The 21270-nt window shown below is 37.2% G+C and overlaps 1 protein-coding gene and 1 pseudogene across 3 annotated transcripts in view; both read right to left on the minus strand.

Moving 5' to 3' along the window:
- Nucleotides 1-5930: 5930 nt before the first annotated feature.
- On the minus strand, nt 5931-6320 carry LOC103255155 (annotated as a pseudogene).
- Nucleotides 6321-11474: 5154 nt separating this feature from the next.
- Nucleotides 11475-21270, minus strand: part of MBNL1 (muscleblind like splicing regulator 1) — a 40897-nt gene continuing 31101 nt past the window's right edge. For 2 of the 3 annotated variants that reach the window (XM_021709999.1, XM_008053117.1), the window contains exons 7-9: nt 20491-20585; nt 17475-17549; nt 11475-14851 (exon numbers count right to left, since the gene is read on the minus strand). In XM_021709999.1, coding sequence (XP_021565674.1) covers nt 17493-17549; nt 20491-20585 — 152 coding nt within the window. In that variant the 3' untranslated portion in view covers nt 11475-14851; nt 17475-17492. The remainder of the gene's footprint in view (nt 14852-17474; nt 17550-20490; nt 20586-21270) is intronic. The other variant, XM_021710000.1, reaches the window with a different exon arrangement.

Genomic DNA, 21270 nt, shown 5'->3' on the forward strand with positions numbered 1-21270 from the left:
CAGAACTATAGGCACGCACTACCACACCCGGCTAATTTTTGATTTATTGTGGAGACAAGGTCTTGCCAAGTTACCTGGGCTGTTCTCGAACCCACAGTCTCAAGTAATCCATTCACCAGCCTCTGAAAGTGCTGGATTACAGGCTGAGCCACTGAGTCCGGCCCGTGGTGTTTCTTACCAATAGCTAGTTTTTCTGTCCCCAGTTTTGCCTTCACAGATCCTCTTCCTGCGGCAACCAGAATAATCCATCTGTCCACAGCTGTCCTCTGAAAGTGTAAAGTCTTTACCAAGGCCCATCTGCCTCCATGATCCTATTTCAGCCTCTACCGTTAGCTTCCCCATTTGCCCCTAGAAGCCTCACATCTCATGTGATAATGACATCAACTGTGTTGAAGCCTTCACCCATGTTTCATCCTTGTTCCCTCTGTGCCTTAGCCAGGTGGCCTCCTTTGTCTGGGATAACCTTCCCTTCTTTTTGCCTAGATACAACTGCTCATCTGGTTGGCAGCTTCTGCAGGAGAACTTCCTAGATTACCCCAAGCTAGATTTAGTTCTAGACCCAGCATCCACCCTACCCTACCCACTCAACACTTCCAGGGCTGGTGTGTTACTGCCTTTGTGCCTTTCTCCCCATCTGACCTGTGGCCTCTCCCAGGGCAGGAATGTTCATTTCATTTCCATATAGCCAACACTAGCACATACTTAGCTCAGAGTAATCAATAGATTGTTGTTTTTTACATTGAAAGTGTTAGGATCCAGTAGTTCATCGAATTACTATCTTTAGAAAATTTTAAAATAAAAAATATTTGGTTCATCATTCAAGTGTTTTGTAATCATTAGAGGATAAGTTATGACACAGGTGGAACTGTGGCTGCCCAAAGTCTTAGTCATTCTAGGGTTATAGGAACCCCCACCCAAGTGTGAGCAAGAGAAGAAAAATAAGATCAAATGAGAGTCAATCTATTGTTTACTGATGGCAACTCTGGAGGAAAATCTTAAAAATGTCAATACTACTTATAGGTCTGAATTGCGTGGAAATCTAGCTTATTCATCCATTCTTATCTACTCATGTTTGAAATAAAACTACTAAATAAACTGATATATTAATTTTATCTTTTGGAGTTTTGAAAAAAGTGCAATGGGGCAGATATTTTAATAATTTAAATATAATATCGATGTTCGATATTTTAAGTATAGTTACATGCATGTGGTGGGTGAGCAAATGATATTAGCAAATGAGAAAATTTTAAAAGATATCCACATAATGCCAACAGAGTCAACCAATTCAAGTTAAAGAAACAGGATCATCAGAGTTCTTAGGACCAAAACACGGGTCATGTTTTTATTGTAACCAACTGAAGGTTTGGATATCGTGCAATTATGGAAGGCATGCAGTAATATTCTTCTTATGCTGGTGGACATGATAATGCTCATAGAAAGTTGTGTGACACTGAAAACCAGGTGGAAAACTGTGAGGTTGGGAAGTTTGTGTGCCAACAACCACAGGTCTATCTTCTGGGTTCCTTCCCATCCGCTACTCCCTAGGAATCAATGACCTTTCTCTCTCCTTTCTCATAATGCTCTTCATAGTCTTTTAGTACATCCAGCATCAGTTTGTATTTTAACTAGCTGTTGACACATACATCTTGCCCACTTTTCTCTGTGTTCTTTGAGCATGAAGACTTGTTTCGATTAATCAGATTGTCTTCAGTGTCTACCACAGTGCTTCATAGATTGGCTTTCTGTAAATTCTTATAGAAGGAACGGGGGGGCGGGGAGAGAATAAAGAAAAGGTGGAGAGATAAGGGGAGAAAATAAGGAAACTAATATGAATTTAAGTCATTTTTCAACAAAGTCTCTTTAGAGTATTTAAATCCCATTAACTATAGAATTTAAAAATTTATGTCTTAATCAGGAGTTGCTCTTTAGCAAGAAGAGGGAAAAGTGTTTGCAGGGGAACAGAGTGGCTTCCCAGATCCCTTTAAATCTTATCTAGTGAAGTAATTGTTCAATACACTTTTTTCATCACGAGGGTTCTCCTGAGATCCAAGACAGCCCAAAATAGTGATCAGAGCTCAGAGCCTTGTGAGATAATATAAAGAGAAAAGGGAGAAAGGAAAAAACCCCAACTAATTAAAACAAAATAAAATGCTTGAAAATATTCAAGCTGTCAGTATATATTGTTTACAAATCAATGTCCACTGCAATTCTTAAAATATCTTCTCAACTAAATGACTTCTGTTTCTCCTGTGCTCTGCTGTTGATGGTAATTAGCACAGGTTTGAGGTGCTTAGGAAAAGAAACAAAAACATAAATAAAAACGGTTCAGCAGATGGCAGGGAAAGACATTTGCATGCAAGGCAACAGATTCTCAAGTTCAGACTTAGAAACGTTTTAAGTGATGTGCAAAGATGGTAAAGGTAAGTTCTCTCGGTCATCACAGATTCTTTATAACAAAATGTTCATCACATATACCACACCTACCAGAACATTCCTTCCCACGTTCTTCTCTCTATAGACAATGAGTTAGGGAAACACATTTTTGTATTCAAGAAGAGAGGCAAGTTTTAATTAAACACATTCTAAATTACCATTAAGAGGGTTTGGAGTGGGGTATAGGTTGGGAAATACCAGTTCATTTCTTCAGACTATTTTTCAAAGCACAGAAGGCATTGAGATTCTATCAACTTTTCTAGACACTCTGCAACTGCATTGTTTTCACAGTCTGCACAGTAGAGATCGATAGAATGTTTCCAATCTGCATTTTCAATCAATGCTAAGAGATAGATTTAATTAAAATTCAAGTATACAACCAACCAACCAGTACCTACTAAAGACAAAACTTGGTGCTAGGTACTAGGTGCTACACAGAGATGAGTAAGTCTGTCTCCACCTGGCAAAAAAGTAACTGTCTTTGAAAAAATTCCTAATTGTAAGCAACAAGCCTGAAATGTCAGACAACAAAATGAGCCCTGAAATAGAGATAAAGGCTGTGAGAAAACACAGCAAGAAATAATTAATGTCGCCTTTACTGTGGCGGGAGGGAAAAGAAGAATGCTTCCAGATGCAGTGGCATTTAATTTGGCAATAAGGATGCGTCAGCATTCAGCAGCAAAGATGGCTGGAAAGAGTATGTCTCCAAGGTCATGTGATGCCTAATTTCTATCATAAGAGGTCTCTTCTCAAATATCACCTTCTCAGAGTCCACTTTGCTCTCATCTCCCTGGTCAATATAGTTAACTTGCTAGCAAATCTTCCTAAGGTATTTTGTACATGGCTGTCCTTTTTTGATAAAATTATACTAAATAGATATTAGCCAATTCTGATGACTCAGAGTAGTTTTTGGAGGGTGAGGGACAACTGTTAAAAGAAATAGATCAATTATTTAATCGATCAACTAAAAATATAAATTTGTGATATAAAATATAAACAGGCCAGGTGCAGTGGCTCATGCCTATAATCCCAGCATTTTGGGAGACTGAGACAAAAGAATTGTTTGAGACCAGTTCAAGACCAGCCTGAGCAACACAGCAAGACTCCATCTCTACAAAACAAAGCAAATATTAGCTGGGTGTGGTGGTGCACACCCCCTAGTCCTCATACTCATGAAGCTGAGGTGGGAGAACTTCTTAAGCTCAGGTGTTCTAGGCTACAGTGAGCTACAATCAAACCACTGTGCTCTAGCCTGGGCAATAGAGTGAGACTCTGTCTCTACTTAAAAAAAAGGAAGAAAATATAAATAGAAAAATGAATCACATGGGAAGTTAGTTATAATTGTAGAGAATTAAGAGCAAAGATTAAGGTTAAAAGGAGTTTTATTAGTATCCTTTGTTATACTAAAACATCATATATATTTTATTGCTTTGACAACGTGTTTTCTATAATTTCTCAATTAACAATGACAGGTAAAGTGCATGTTTTATAAGACATTTTAATATTCTGAATTTAACAAACTGACTCACCTAAATGGGAAAATGGTCTAAGATTGTAAATAGTTCAAAGTTAAAGAAATAAATGGTATGAGGAAGTTTAAAGAGAAAGCAATGAAATTAAAACTTTAAAACTTAAAAATTTCTGAAAAGTCAAAAAAACAAAATTTTGTATAATCTTACCACTAAAACTACTTTCCCAGGTCATTAAGTCATTTTTGAAAAAATGATTTTCAAATATATAACACTCTATAATAATTCATTTAATCACTTCTGAACTGTTGAAACACAGGCTGTTCCTGACGTTTGCTGTTATAAAAATGCTGCAATGAACTTATTCATAAATATTTTTTCAATAGTCAAGTAATTTTTTAAGAATAAAATGAGTTATAATTAGTAGGATGGTCATATCATTATATTCCAGAACAAAGAGCAGTTTTCATTTAATCTTATTCTAAATTATTTTGTGGTATAGTTAAAGAGGTTGGAACTAAGAAGGGAAATGGAAAATACTAGATGGGTGTCTCTTGAGATGGAATTACGTATATATTCTATGTATCTTGTTTTATACACTGTGAGGTTGATGTCATTCATTCTTGTGTCTCAGAGCCTTGCAGGTTGTATGGCCTAGAGCCGGAAGCTTAATAGATGTTGAGACAGTGCTCATTTAAGCACCTAAAATAAACTTATGATGAAATATGATATGAAAATATACTAGTGCTTCAAAGGTTATTAGAAATATTATTTTGATAAGAATAATAAAATATTGAAAATACATTATTTGAATGGCACAACTTTCATGATAAATATTGCATCCATTCTATTATTGGATCTTGAACAGTTTAAATATTTAAAGGGGAATTCAAGTAGCTAAGCTTAGATATGTCTAAAAGATTACTTTCGAACTGACATGGGTTAGATGTGGTCTATGATTGTAGCAAGTTGAAATAAAACCTACACAAGGAAATAAAAATTTTCAGAGTGAGTTAAAAAGTACTTGACATTCTATTTTTTGAAATACTCACTACAAATACAGCATCAGCAGGACCTGTCGAGATGGTAAATTATTGTAAGATAGTTTCACTGCTGACCAGGAAAGACAACTACAGACAACATAAATGAATAGAGGTAGTGTGTACCTAGTTACTTTGAGATGTTTGGGTAACCCAAGTACTAAAATGAAAAGTTGAAGATTGAGTGGATTGACTTTCAAAATGAATAAAATAAAATAACAATCATAATTAACATATATCAATTACTTGCTATATGGAAGGCACCTTTCTGAGCACATTATACAATACTGGTCCAGTAATATAATTCAATCAGAATATCCATGACTGGGAGAGTCAAACATCAATACTTTTTAAATATTTAAAGATAATTCCAATCTGCAGCAAAGTCCAGAACCACTCAGCACTGTACTATGATAGATACTCTTGTACCATTATTTTGGGGTTGCAGTCTGTCACCCAGGCTGGAGTGGAGTGACATGATCATGATTCACTGTGTCCTGGACCTCCTGGGCTTAGGCAGTCCTTCCACCTCAGCCTCCCAAGTAGCTAGGACCATAGGCACACACCACCATTCCTGGCTAATTTTTATTTTTTGTGGAGACAAGATCTTGCTATTTTGCCCCAATTGGTCTAGAGCTCCTGGGCTCAAGCAGTCCTCTCGCCTCAGCCTCCTTAAATGCTGGGATTACAGGCATGAACCACCACGCTCGGCTCTTGCACCTATTTTATTAAAATGGAAACTGAATCACAGAATGGTTATTTCACAGAGACATAACTTGCCAAGGTTAACGAGCTGAGAAGTTGAGACATAAATCCAGGTGTTCAGACTCTAGAGCCCTTGATTGTAACCACTGCAATGTGTCCCCAGTGCTTTAGTGCCATTTCTAATCACTAGCTTTGATTTTATGAATTCAAGGAAGGAAGTTTTCTCTCTCTCTCTCTTTTCTTTTCTTTCTTTTTTTTTTTTTGGCACAGAACCTGGCATTTATTACGCTCTGCGGTGGCTGCAGAGTGGGGCCCTGCATACACAGCACAAGCTCAAGGCCTCCTAGGCCGGGGCGCTGTGAGACTGGAAAAACACCGCCTCCTTGTGGCCGCTCCTCTGGCACAGTGGGTCCTCGGTCCGCGGCAACGTGGGGTCCTGGGACACACGTCAGCGATGATCTGGGTCAGCTCATCCACTTCGTGCGTGATTCTGTTCACGCAGTTGCAGCTGTTGTCGGCTTCCTGCTGAGACTCACAATTCCGGCATGCGCGGAGCAGGATGCGGTTCTCGTTGTCCTCCTTGGGATCTTGGGATACTTCGTGCTGTGTTGTTACATTCCTGGCAGAATTGGATACCCGCAAAGCCTGGCTCATAGGCCCTATCGGGCTCCATAGCGACGCCCAGCCTGCTGAGCCCTCTCAAGGAAGTTTTCAATGCACATCTTAACAATATTCATTTTAGGTTGTAGTTTATTCTCGTGTGGTTTGTTTCTCACCAGCTTTGTGGGCTCTGGGCAGTCCTGACCTTACCAAACACAATGTTGTTGACATCGGCCCTTGTCTCTGTTCCAATTCTTCCTCCCCCTTGATGTTCCTACTTACATTTATCTTCAGGGTCCACACAAGCCCATGTCATGGAATTGGTTGTGCTAGAGACACGAAGGGACCCAGTGGCAAAGCAGAAACAACATTGACATCCTTCCTGTTACCAATGTCCCCCTTGGCTGTGTCCAGAGTGTGACTTAGATGTGAATCACTAAGTCTCCATTTGACTTCTGCTGCAGGCTTCTTGTTCCACATATCTCTTTGTATTTTCATTCTAAATCTGAAGTTGTGTTATATTCTGGAATTTCAGAGGCCTAGGTTTAATGCTTAGTTTTGCCACACTCTTAACTATATGACTTTAGTTAAGTGGTTTACAATCTGTGCCCCACCAATGTCCTGTGTGCTGCACAGCATGGACGGTAGAGATCTATTTGACAAAATTTTTGGTTCTGTGTTCCTCCATTGCTCTAAATTTAAGTTCAAGACTATTTCCAGACTTTGAGAGTCACTGGTTTCCAAGTCTATTTTGAACTTGGCCTTCTCCTGAGGATGTATCTTGTCTGCATAGGCCATCTTGGTCACAGTTATCCTGGTGCAAGCAATTTGCCTTTCAGCCATAACTGGGAAGGGGGCATAACCCAATGTTTAATTCCCCTGTGGAAACTGAGTATCATGTGCCAGGACAGATTTCTAATTTTTATTTTTTGAGTTGAATTCTCACTCCGTCGCCTAGGCTGGAATGCAGTGGAACACTCACGGTCACACCAGCATCGACCTGCTGGGCTCATGTGATCCTTCTGCCTCAGCCTTCCAAGTAGCTGGAATTACAGGCATGTGCTATCACGCCCTGCTAATTTTTGGTTTATTGTAGACATGAGGTCTCATCAAGTTGCCTGGGCTGTTCTCGAACCCGTGGGCTCAGGCAATCCTCTCACTTCAGCCTCCCAAGGTGCTGGAATTACAGGCTTGAGCCACCATGCCTTGTCCAGGACAGATTTAATAAGCTTGGCACCTGAGTCAGAGGAGTCATATAGATGTACAAATGTGGGACCCTCCTGTGGAGAACATATTTTCTTCTGTGGTTGCTGCTTTATTTCGAGATGTGCTCCATGACCATGCACAGGCAGTGGGTACAACAATTAAACTTCCCCTATGTGAAATGGTGCCCATTGCAGCGGACCACACATAAGCCCACAGTTGCAGTTTATTCCCACACCTGAGCTCCTCTAAGTTGTTCAACATCCCAAGGCTCCTGGGAGAGGCAATGAACATTCACATAACCACCTGGTAGTTCCCAATCACCACGAGTGAACATCCAAGTTTATTCCTTATCTGTTCAAAAGGAAAACCTAGGTTGTGTCATCATGAAACCGCTAAAGGAAAGAAAGAAACTGAATACCCTTGATTCAGCAAATCATTTCTGAAAGTTGTGGACAGGCCGCTAATAGCAAAAGGTTTTCTCTTTCTGGGTTCTTACCTGCCACTGCTTGTTCCTGAAATGATCAATTCATGGTTATTTTTATTTCCCACTGTCCAACATTTAATTAGCAAAAAAAAAAAAAAAAAAAAAAAGGTATGATATTAACAAAGAAAAAACGTATGCAACAACAAGAGAGAGACTTGGAGGTCTGGGACTGCAAGACAGAATCAGATTCCTTAAAAAGAGTGAAGACAAAAAGTTGTAGGGCCCCTGAAGATGGGTAGGACAGGGCAGGATAACAGCATCCAAGGCAAGAGCAGACAAAATTAAGGAAACTTGACAGTAGGACCTTGAAAGCGTTCCCAAGTCCATGTGCTCCGGTCGGCCCCTGCACATGCCTGGATGCTAGTTTCCTAGAACTCAGAGCACACAGGGCCCTGTGGGAACCAAGAGCACAACTCTCGAGAAGTTTGGAGGGGAAAGCAGTGGCCCATCATGGGTGGCCTTGGTTAGCCATGATTTGAGGGTGGCTTCAGGCTTAGCACCCACCCGCGTGCTGCTGTGCCACGGCATTTTCCTGGGATGATCAGGGCTGATCGTCACAAGAATGACATGCCAGAGGTTGGGTCAGAGATGGCTATAGCACAGGGGCCCCTTCAAAGGCATTTCCATGAGATATATCAGTGTTGTTTTGATAGGTCAAGAGAGTTCAAAGCCTTTGATGTTAGAATCTATAAATTTTACATCTTGGGACCTCTTCATGATGGTTTTTTTCTTTCGAGTTGGAGTCTTATTCTGTCGCCCAGACTGGAGTGCAGTGACCGCTCCTGGCCATCGCAGCCTCGACCTGCTAGGCTCAGGCAATTCTTCTGCCTCAGCCTTCCAAGTAGCTGGAACTACAGGCACACGCGACTACTCCCAGCTAATTTCTGATTTATTGTAGAGTTGAGGTCTCACCAAGTTGCCCAGGCAGGTCTCGAACCTGCGGGCTCAGGCAATCCACTCACCTCAGCCTCCCAAAGTGAAGGATTACAGGCTGAGCCACCAAGCTCGGCTCTTCATGATGTTAATGCAAATACAGCACATTTAATTTTCTTTCTTTCTTTTTAAAAATAGAAACAGGATCATGCCCTATTGCCCAGGCTGCTCTCAACTTCCTGGACTCAAGCAATCCTTCTACCTCAGTCTCCTAAAAGTGCTGGGATTATAGGTGTGAGCCACTGTGCCCAGCCAATACAGTACATTTTGAGAATTTAGATGGATATGTTTGAGGCTTCCAAAAGTTTCCAAATTCTTGAACAATATTAAAACATAACGTTTTCTCCAAGAACATATAGTGGACTACCTACTACCTCAAATGCTAGTGATTGTCTTGGGCTTTTTTAGAGAGTGGAGTGACAAGAAGTAGAAAAATAACAAAATCTTGTTGTGATGTTCTGCAGGTTCAACTGCATGGTAAGTGAAGAGTTTCTATATCAAAGAAGATAGTATCTAAAAGCGAGCTTCTGTCAAATTAAAGATCACCACATGTCACTGACCTTCAGTGCTGTTCCAAAGTTTAAACTCTGTGAGTACCAAGGGTCTGTGATGAAGTAATGGCTCTAGCAAATGATTTTGTCCTCCAAGTGAGAAAAAAGAAACAAACGACTTCTCATGCAGGACCTCATTCTGGGAGCTGAGGACCCCTAGTGGGCTCTGTAACAACAGTTCCTTCTGAACAGTAAGTACTGTCTGGAGAATGAAGCATTCATCTCTCACACAACATTTTTCAGATGCAGGTATATGCTGTTGTGATTAATATAATACAGTTTCACTTAAAGCCCTGCAAAAGCTACAATGGCTTTTTGTTATTGCATTTTTGTTTTTCAATTAAAAGATTCCCAAAGGCTGGCGTGGTGGCTCATGCCTGTAATTCTAGCACTTTGGGAGGCCAAGGCGGGAGACTTTAAGCCTAGGAGTTTGAGATCAACCTAGGCAACATAGTGAGACTTTGTCTTTATAAAAAAAAATAAAAAATAAAAATAATCAGTCAGACGTGATGGTGGTGCATGCCTGTAGTCCTAGCTACTTGGTAGCCTGAGGCGGGAGGACACCTGAGACCAGGAGGTCAAGGCTGCAGTGAGCTGTGATCATGCCACTGCACTCTGGCCTGGGTGACCAAAAAAAAAAAAAAAATTCCCCAAATACTATCACTAATTTGAGAGAGTCAGAGGTCTTGATGTTACTCAAAAAGGTTGGGAACCTCTCTCTAGAGAATCATCTCCAGGGAAACCATGCTCTTTCTGACAAGTGGCACCCAGAAGAGTTGGACCTACTGAAAATAACAGAAATGTCCTACAGAACTCAATCTGTAGCAGAACTGCATTACTTATAAATAATGCACTTATTTTTATTGCAGTAAATTTTTCAGAAAAAGGACATTCATCTACAAATGAGCATTTGTAGACTTTGGCCAAATACCAAGTGGCACAGTCAACATAAGTAGTACTAAATGATCAAATGTGCAAATTTCTTCATGTCAGAACTAGCCATAGGAAGAAACTGCAAAGCCTATATGGGATGCCAGACATCACTTCAACCAAATTTTTGTTTGTTGTGTTTTGTAGAGATAGGATCTTGCTATGTTGTTCAGGCTGGTCTCAAATTCCTGGGCTCAAGCAATCGTCCCACCTCAGCCTCCTAAAATGCTGAGATTATAGGCATGAGCCACTGCGCCTGGTTCAACCAAATTTTTAATTCACTGTTAAAAACAAAATCCCCCCCACACACACATGCAGGAGTACTATCATGACTTGGCTCAGTGCAGTGTATTCATAAACTCTTTTATCCCTCTGAATCAAGTGCTATCATTTATTTCATTACTGAAATAGTCTCTTAGATGGCCTGATTTCTAGGGCTATTAAGCTGGAGCAGTCAGGCAAATAACATTTCTTTAATAGAAAGATAGTGATCTGTAATTGATAAATTCTTTTTTTCTTCTTACCGTTTCCTCCTTACACTTAAAACCATTTCAATCAGTATATAGAATGTTGCAGGGGGAGAGGGACAAGATTTTTCAGAAAACACTGGGTATCTTCACCCTCATTCAGATTCTCACCCTCAGTGTCAAAGGATAATTAGTGAGAAAGATAGTAAATGCCTTCCTGGCAATCAGTTAAAACCAAATAATGGGGCCAGGCACGATGGCTCATGCCTGTAATCCCAGTATTTTGGGAGGCAGAGGCAGGAGGATCACTTGAGTTCAGGAGTTTGAGACCAGCCTGGGCAATATAACATAGCAAGATCTCATCTCTATGAAACATAAAAAAAAATTAGCTAGGTGTGGTAGTGCATGCCTATAGTATCAGCTCCTTAGGAGGGTGAGGGAGAAGGATTGCTTGAGCCCAAGAATTTGAGGCTACGATGAACCGTGATCATGCCACTGCCCTCTAGCTTGGGTGACAGAGTGGGACTTGACTCAAAACAAACAAACAAAAAACTAGATAATAAATTTACACATTGATATGTTTGTAAAGATACACATACATGAACACATGAAACGCGCAAAAAATAACTTATAATTCAATCTCAGATACACAAATATACTTAAGAAAGAGAAGTTTTATTAGGGCAATTTCACTTTATTTTTCCATACAGCAAAGTCAACTACGGCAGTAATAATAAAATAAGCATAAAACAAATTGCAGCCCAAGACAAAATACATAATTTTAAGCAACTACAAGCAAAAAGTAAGTTGTGATTACATAATAGTAAAACCAAGCACATTTGTCCTTTCAGCAGATGAAAGTGGTAAGGTTGCTGATAAGTGCAACATTATTCACCAGCTGGAGTGAAGGCTGGATCCCCGAATTCATTAAACAAGTGCCTATTATCACATTTTGATTTTTGAGTGCTTCTGAGTTGAGAATTAAACCTGTGAAATTTGAACTGCATTTTCTTTTTCACCTGCTGAAAGAACAGGATCCTACAGCAATTTAAAAACAATCACATAACAACTATAGCTACGGTGTGCTGTTTGGTTTGCCTGTTTATGGTTTAAATTTTGTGAAAGTCAATACTGTTTTGAAGATTTTTTTTGTGTGTGAACAATAAACCACTGAAATTGGCAGAAACTGATTTGAATAATATATGTTCTTAGTATAGTTCTTTCTCTCTTTTTTGTTGTTGAAGTTTTAAACATGCAGTAGTTTTGAAAAATGTAAGGAATATTTGATCCATGATTTCACCTTAATGGCCGAAGTACCTGCTATTTTTGGTAATGATCTTCAGGCAGATTTGACCCAATGGAGTTTTTGTCAGTCATGAGATTTCGAAAGGATGGCATATCTTTCCAGCTGAAAAAATCCTGGCAAACTACAAGCTGTCCACAAAAAAGCAAAGCAACATGTTTGAAGGGGTATGGAGTGCTAACTCTGTGCCACTTTTGCAAGCAATTTTGCTCAGTCTGTCATTTTATTAGCCTTAACAAAACTCCTTGTAATTATAGACGTTTTTATTCAAAATAAGATCTTACTATTATACAGGTTTCTCTCTTTTGACTATATACAGAAGTGCAAAAAGTCAACCTTCTCTCTAGACGTCCCAACATGCTAAATTGCAGCATAATCAACCCTTAAGAGTTTGCACACACGCTATAATTCTCATTACGTAAACTTTGAGTATTTGGATTATCAACAAAAAGTCCCTTGTTCTATTTATTGATTATGCAGCTTATTTATAACAAGGCCTGATATTCAGGGATTTCAAAAATATTAAACAATACTTTAACATTTGAAATGGATACAGTAGAAAATAAATTTTATTCTAATATCTAGGATCTAGATCTTCTTATAATAACTAATTACAAACAAAATAAATCATCAAAATATTACTCAATTGTCTGCCAGGATTGCTGCGATAGCAACAACTTAACTTCTTACTTAGCAATGATTATATATTTATAAGATATCCATATAAAAGATCTTTGTTCTTTTAATGAAAACTAGACAAGAACTAACAATGACTGACATTCTTACATTGTAATATTAAATCAGTAAAATATAAATCATTTAGTTAACAATACGAATATTCATATGACACTACATGTAATTCAAAACTGAGTATGTTATGAAGGAAAAACTAATTTTTTTTGTATTTTGAAAAATTCATCGGTAAAATCTAATAAAACAATAGTCTATAAACTGAAATGGTATTCAATTGTTAATAGAAAATGAAAATCTAATAAATGTAGGAAATGAAAAACTACATTTTAACAAGAAAAATAAGTAATATTCTATAATGTAACTAACTACAATAACATGTGAAGTCACCATTACTTTCTTAACACGATTGAAATTACATTGGTATGGGTTCCAACCCGTAATGTAATAATCTAAGGCTTTAATAGATGTACAGTACAATCAGTAAAATCAACACATCAGTCTTATATTAGAAAGCATCTCTCTCAAGCATAAAAACTTGCAGTAAACTTGGAAGTATGGAAAGTTCTACAACTGAACTTTCACCTCTCCCATTCCACACTATAACTACCAGTGACCTGGCCCCTACTTCAGCAATTTTTAGAACTGCTGAACAGAGCAAAAATATCCTTTACTAGCTGCAACATCCAAACCTCAAAAAAGGAATTCCTTTGGATGAATCCATTCTTAAAAACTGAATGCACATCTATTTTTTTATTTTGTAAAGGCTTTCTAAGGCTATAAGCAGTTAATCTGAACAAAACAAAACAAAACAAATCACATATAAAATTCACCCATGTACTTAACCCACCCAATTACTACGTTAATTAAACATTTCCCATTTTCATATTTTGGTTTATCATGCATCTGATGACAGTGCTGCTTTCTTCTTTGTTTAGAGTCACTATTTTGAATGTGACTGTGATGAAGCGTTTAAGCAAACGTGAAACCATTTTTGCAAAGCATTTATAGTCTTTTGACTTTTGACAGAGGCTATAAATAGAAGCAAAATAATTTCCTCAAACATTTTTTTGTTATCGTGTCTCAGAAATGGCATATCCCTTTTGAATAACATGTTATACAGTATAGTATGCATAAATATTACACTACAATGCATTAAAATAATTTTATATATATCTATTATATATATCTCCAGTATGTGTGAGTTTGTATTGAGAGTTTGTGTTGTGCTGTCTATTGTTACTGTAAAGTTAAATTGGCCATTTCTGAGACAGCTTTGGTTTCAAAAAAAAATGGTGCCCTTTGACTGATTAGTACTAGCAAATAAGCAACAAAATGTGGCTCTGAAAACAATAACACTGAAGAAATAATACTCTAATTTGATGTACAGTCTATGGCACTTCATGAGAATCCTTAACAACATGGTACTTAAAGCCATGATGTGCTTTAAAATATACACAGTTGTGGTTTTGCTTGGCACATTCATCTCTGTCAGATCCCTCCCTCACCACGTCTTACAATCTATTACATTAAAAATATTACTCTTAAACAAAAATGACTGTGCATGCACGCTCTCATCTATAATGGCAATTTTAAATACAAGGTGCACCTTTGTTATTTGTAAACCTTGAAAGAAATAAACTTAGTTTTAAAAAATTATATCTTGGTCTACAGACGTACCAATACATAATAGAATCATGGTTACACCATAGTCTGTCTTTTCAAGATGGCATGAATATATAGGAAACTAATTAGGTATGCATATTTTAATGCATAACTCTGTGCTAGAAAAGAAAGACGATGTTGTTCTTTTAGACAGGAATATCACCTCAGCACAAATATTAATTAAATGTACAAAGTGTATAGGCAACAGTGTGCAGTGGGTTTCCATGTTGTCTTTTCTTCTGGTTAACATGCAATATGTGGATGTCTTGTGGCTGAGGGACTTGTGTGTGTGTTGCTTGACGGTATATACAATATGGCTAATGACTTCTTCCTTTACTCTAACCAAGCACACTGTCCTTTCCTCTTTAGTATGATCTACAAGGGAAAAAGAGATAATCTTGGTTAAAACCGAAAACAACTAAAGCAGCTTCAATTATAATTTAATCTGAACATTTTCTTTCCTGGTTAAATTCTGTATTCACATATATGGTATCATATCTTCATACAAAAACAACAACCACTTCATAAGTGAAAATGTATCTAAATTTGTCTATCATGGCAGTGAAATGACTTGTACAGCTTTATACAATTATACACTCAGCTGAAAAATTTTCCGGGCCAGGTATGATGGCTCACACATGTAATCCCAGCACTTTGGGAGGCCGAGGGTAGGGGATCACTTGAGCCCAGGAGTTCTGAGACCAGGCTAGGCAACACAGCAAGACCCCATCTATATATTAATATAAAAAAAAAAATTAGCCGTGTGTGGTGGCATGCACCTATAATACCAGCTACTTAGGAGGCTGACGCAGGAGGATCACCTGAACCCAGGAAGTCAAGGCTGCAGTGAGCTGCGATCATGCCACTGCACTCCAACTTGGGCAAGAATGAGACACTGACCCCCAAAAAACAATTAATTTTCTAATACTAAGCCACAAGTATAAAATACATTGCAGAATCAAAGAGCATAATATAGTAAGCTGGTTTTTATTCACACCATTGCTGTGGGGCAAAATTTTAACTTTATTTCTTTCCTTCAATAGGTTTCAAGAGTAAATATTTGGCCTACAAAATTAAAACTACGTAACAATCCTATTAAACAAGATTCATTCTGTTTGGATTCTTGTTTAGCATAGTACGTGTTTGGGGAAAAAAAAGAATGACACTTAAGTGACTGTTTTGATAATTCAAATTTTGTGGGTTTTTCTCCTCCTAAAAGCAAGAAAAATAAAAATCATTCTTTATGAATTAAGGAACAAGTCCTCATAAATTAAATTTTAATAGATATTATTCTGGTCATTTGGCACTATTGTCTTCAACCTGTGTTATTCCTAAGAAATAGAACTTAGCACGAGTTACATATACACATGCCCACCAAACATAATCAGCTGACTACAAAAGCTTGAAACAGATTTTTTAACATGGCAAAAGAGAAGTCGTCTTCCAGACTTACACTATCAAATTGTGTGCTTATCCTGAAAATGTGGCTATTGTTCAAAATCATTGTGAACCTTTTTATTGGAACTGCTTTGAGAGCTTATGAAATAGGCAAAAATCAATTTCAATAATTTAACTCATGATTGCAGCACGTCTTTGGCAATACTTCTCTGACTGAGTCTATCATTTCTTTCTTGAATGGCTCTCAATTTCAGCCTATCCTTTGCTCCTCAATGGGCTCTGCCTTTGTCCAGCTTTTGCGATCAATGATCATCCCAAGGGCCCCTGAACTGGTTTTCTGCCACCAATGCCTCCTGATTTGGTACACTGTCCCCTTATCTATAAGACCCTTACTCCTCCCTTCTCTATAGAACATCTCCATTGTCCAAATTCACTTGTTTTCTGACTCTGATGGAAGAGCTGCTCCTTCATCTTTGCTCCAAGAGAAATGTACTCAAACCTGTCTTACTTTAATATATTACCCTGATACTGTTTCCATCTTTGTCTTACTGTCTGTTCATTTTTATCTCATTAACTTGGCGACTAACACAAAGTAGCATCAAAAACTCATCTGGAAATATGTTTAAAAATGAATGAAAGGAAGTACCAAAGAACAGTCCCCCATCTTACCAGATTCAGTTTTAAATGTCATGGCCCTTTCTAAATATGAAATTAGGTACCTAGCATGCATCTGAGCACAAGTTATAACTTGAATGCATACATACTGGACAAAACATATTCCCTAAGGATGAAAAGTGGGCATTTTTACAAGTACTTCCGACAATGCTTGTAAAGGCAAAACAGAAAAATTTTAGACCATTTTTGAGCAATGACATTTCCAGAATTATATGATCCTCTAAGATAACTGTTCTGAAGTACCTAACATTCATTTGAATATGCAGATTTGTGTCTGCACATCTACATGAGTATGTGTCAGATTCATTATAATCTAAAGACTCTGTGTATGGTGATGCGTAGGATGAGGTAGGTATATCTTCTTATTTAAGATTTAGCTAAAGCATAAAAAAATAAAATAAATGATGATCTGCACTAGGGGCAGCCAGGCTCCATCCTGCTGGCCAAATCTGACCTACTGTCTATTTTTGGAAATAAAATTTTATTAGAACACAACCACACCCATTTGTTGACATATTATCTTTGCTCTCGTGCTATAATGGCAGAGGTAAGTAGTTGCAACAGAAACCATATGACCCACACAGTCAAAAATATTTGCTATATAACCCTATAAGAAAAAGTTTGTCAACCACTGATGTATGTCTTCTAATTACTTTTAAGTCACATATTTTCTTTAGGCTTATGTTTATTTCTAATGCAAAATAAAAAACAAAATGTATTTCCCTTAGTATTCTGTATATTTTAGTGATATTAACATTTATTATAAATTTGTCTTATAAGATTCCTCATAACTCATTGGGGATAAAAATGTGAGCTGTACATCAATATTTTCTCCAAGATCTTATAATATTTTAAGTGCACTACAGCACTGCTATCTTAAAACCAGGCTGCAAATATACAACTATATATCACAGAATGAACTTACTGTTTAGTGATGAGAATTCTACATCTGGGTAACATACTTGTGGCTAGTCAGATGTTCGGCAGATATTATGGGTATCTAGCAAATAAAAAATTATTTAATGAATGATCCATGCAAGCAAGCCAACAACCGAGAGATGAAAACATTTAATATTAAATTTTTAAAGAAAAGTGAAATTCAGCTGTGAGGTGATAATCCTTATCTGGTCAACATAATAGTAAGTTAATGTAAATTTAAACGCCAAAGTAGCAACTAAATTTTTCAATCTTCATGTTAAATACTATTCTATAAATGTTACCAGTTTTTAAGAAGTAAGAGAAGTAAAACTACCAAAAATTCATGCAGAGCAGTAATTGAAAGAAGCCCTTTTTGTTGGCCTACACACACACACACACACACACCCCTGTGGTTTCAGTTACTTAATAATAGGAAATGTCTATTTTTGTGCAATCAAATTTCTAACATTTTCGGTCAAATTAGAGTATCTAACTTTTTCCAAATTAAACATACCATGTAAGAATTATAAAGCAGTAATTCAAAAGAACTAAATAAGAGCATGAGTTTACTTCAGAACATATTTCTGAATTCTGATGGCACATTTTATTTTATTTTAAATGGGCAAGAGAATCAGAGAACTTGAGAGAAAATACAATAAGAAACCAAAATAGAGGTGACTTATTTCAGTAGTCCCTAAAGCCAAGAACTTAACAAATTTGCAGCTTGATTCTTCTCCACACCCAAATTAATGGCTGCTAACCTGAGAGAGGCAGCACGATAGATGGAAACTATTAGAGGACTGAAAGCATGGGCTCTACCACTAGGATCTACTTCCTAGCTGTGTGACCTTAAGCTAAGCAACAAATTCCTCTATACTTAAGTTCCTTCTGTAAAGTAACACTAATCCCATTTCTGCAAGGTCGATGGGAGAAGAAAGAAATCATATACATGGCATTTTGCTGTTGTTGCTTTAATTTAAACAACCTAGACTAATTCAACATATTACAATCCACAGTCTGGCGTGTATATTAATATGTCCTTTTTAAAAAAATTTTTCAGTTCTCAGCTGACATTTTTACACAATTTTACAGCATTGGCAAATGGCACGAAAATGTGCTCCAAGCATAATGAAGCTTCTCATACCATTTTTCCTGCTGCTGCAGGACAGGATGTTGCACCCAACAGTGTAGAAGCATCAAGGATGGGGCTGTCGAAACATACCAAGGACCTTCAACACCAATCGATGCAGATGAAGGGCCAGCTATCAACTTCTGCATGCATGCAGGCTGCATTTTGTGGCATCAGCTATTTCCAGCATTGCTAATGTACTGTAGGCATATACATATGTATGTATATGTAGATATAATATATGTGTGTATATATATATCCATTCCTTTTTCTTTCTTTTGGTTGTAAAATAGTATGAAGACCCAAGATTATGCATGAAATGGTCACAGCACAATGCAAAAAGTAAAGTGTCCCCTACAACCCAGGTGGCCGAGGGCATGTTGAAATTTGCTCTGCTAGAGTTCTGTTTACACCAGCAATTCTACAGTCATACAAGGTTCACACATGAGAGATCAGGATCAATCTGCACCATAAATGGATGGTATTGAATCCATGAAGATATTTCTACCAAAGATTACTTACTAACATGCCACATATGCACAATCTAGTATTCTTGTAAATGAGTCTGATGTGTTAGCATAAATCCAGAGCTATTTTGACAAGCTTCTGAAAAATGAATGAGTTTTTGCCAAGAAATGTTTAAAGCCTGACTGAAACTTTCAAATAAATCCATTTTGGCATTCTGATTTGGAAATTTTTTTAATGGCTATAAAAATAACTGAAAGTTTTTCATCAACAGTACATGGTATATTATAGAAACAAGGGAGGCTATTCCTTATAGTAATAACTACAAGTTCCGATGGCTCTTAATTGGTCTTCTCTTCCCAAGGGGGAACATGTTGAATCCCATTTGATATATCTTTTGAGATTCACTTGGCTACATTTAACCTTGGTCTATGGGTTATCTGAAATGTGATTTGGCTCTAAATTTTTTCATATAGTATCAACTCTATTGAGCTTTGCTTTCATAACGTGTGTATGTGTGTGCATATATATATATATTTTTTTCAAGCTCAAACATACTTTATATAAATGGTACTTTAATCAAAACAGTATTCAGAAAATGTTGGTTTAATTAATGTCAATAAATATTTTAAATAGTTATTTAATTTTAAGTAGTTACTTTTGTATATCATAAAATTTAAATTTATGAAACACATCCCTTTTACTTAAAAGTATCCTGTATAATGGTTTCCCTATAAATTTGTATGGAAAACAGAATAACTGTCAATTTACCATACTTGATTTTTTTTTCTTCTCCATAAATCTCTAACATTTATGTAAAGTAACTACATAAGTAAAAATAAGAACACTTAGGATTTTTTTTTTTTACTTTAAGTATTGAGAATGAAAGCTTACAGATGCTGTATACAAACAATTTATTTTGAATAAGCAATCTGCTTATCAAATCAATTAATATATAATGAATTCATAAACTCTATTTACAAGAGTGGTCATTTGTGGCATATATGTAAAATGCATTGAAATATTTTGCTTTTTATTAAGCATTTAGGCAAGAACTGAGAAACTGCATATACTAGATGTTTTAAATAAAATTGCCTATATTTTTGATTGGTCAAAATACCTGGACGATGGATTGAGACCAAATGAGAATTGCTTGTGTAAATATCATTTTAGTAGCTTCAGAAATGGAGCTGCGACAACTTTGGAGCACTTATAAATGGCATAAAAGCATTCTGCTGCTCATCATAGAGAGAATGTGTAGGCCAACAAGAGGTATCTTTGAAACCCCATGCTTATTAAAGCACCCTCTACAGTCCTCACGTACACACGACTCCCACTGACCTCAATGGGAAATCCACGTGCGTAAGGGCTGTTGGATTGAGCCCTATTAGAGCTGGTTTTTAAGAAACAAAGCTGTAAATTAGCAAACCTGGTTGGCTGTGGCTGTTGCAGCGAAGGGAACACTTGTGGCAGATGTTGTTGCTGCGGACACAGTGGCTGGCGTAGCACCGTGCACCATGGGAACTTTCGGAGGGAAAATCATATAAGCAAACATACAGAAGAGTGTAGCAATATGGAAACCATGGCAACATGGAGGAGATAATTGGGCATGGTATTTATCACAGCAATAAGCCATGTGACAGGACATCATCACCAGCGAGTGACATGCAATCACAGCGCAAAGCAGGACAACATTCCAAGGAGAGAAGGGGAAGGGGGATGAAAGAGAAAAAAAAAGGGGAAAAAAAGCTTGTTACCATCAAATCAAGAAAATTGACACAAACAGGCTTAATTTGCTAAGTCAAAAACAAGAATTTTATATAGTGTTCACAATCAGACATTCAAAATCTAAGTCAAATACAGGTATTTACTTCATATATACAGTTATCTGCTTGAATGAAAGTATTTTTTATTTACTTATTATAAAATATACAGTATATTACTTTTATAAAATAGATTTTTTAAAATACACACCAGAACTCATAGTCCAATCAAAATCCACCAGAGGTGACTAAAGGAAACTGTTGTGTAAAGAAAACATTTATGTGAGTCCATGTCAATTAAATAGAAAATGGCATTTAATTGACAGGTGTTAGTAAAAGGGAAATGGACTTGCCCAATAGATACAAGTTAAACTTAGCAGTGGATTTTGAGGGGCTGTGAGGTGCACCATAGGTTTAAGATAATCAAGAAACAAAGCTGGCACCTA

This window comes from Carlito syrichta, unplaced genomic scaffold (genome assembly GCF_000164805.1).
Source record: "Carlito syrichta isolate Samal-C Ts95f unplaced genomic scaffold, Tarsius_syrichta-2.0.1 Scaffold287887, whole genome shotgun sequence".
Classification (NCBI taxonomy): Eukaryota; Metazoa; Chordata; class Mammalia; order Primates; family Tarsiidae; genus Carlito; species Carlito syrichta.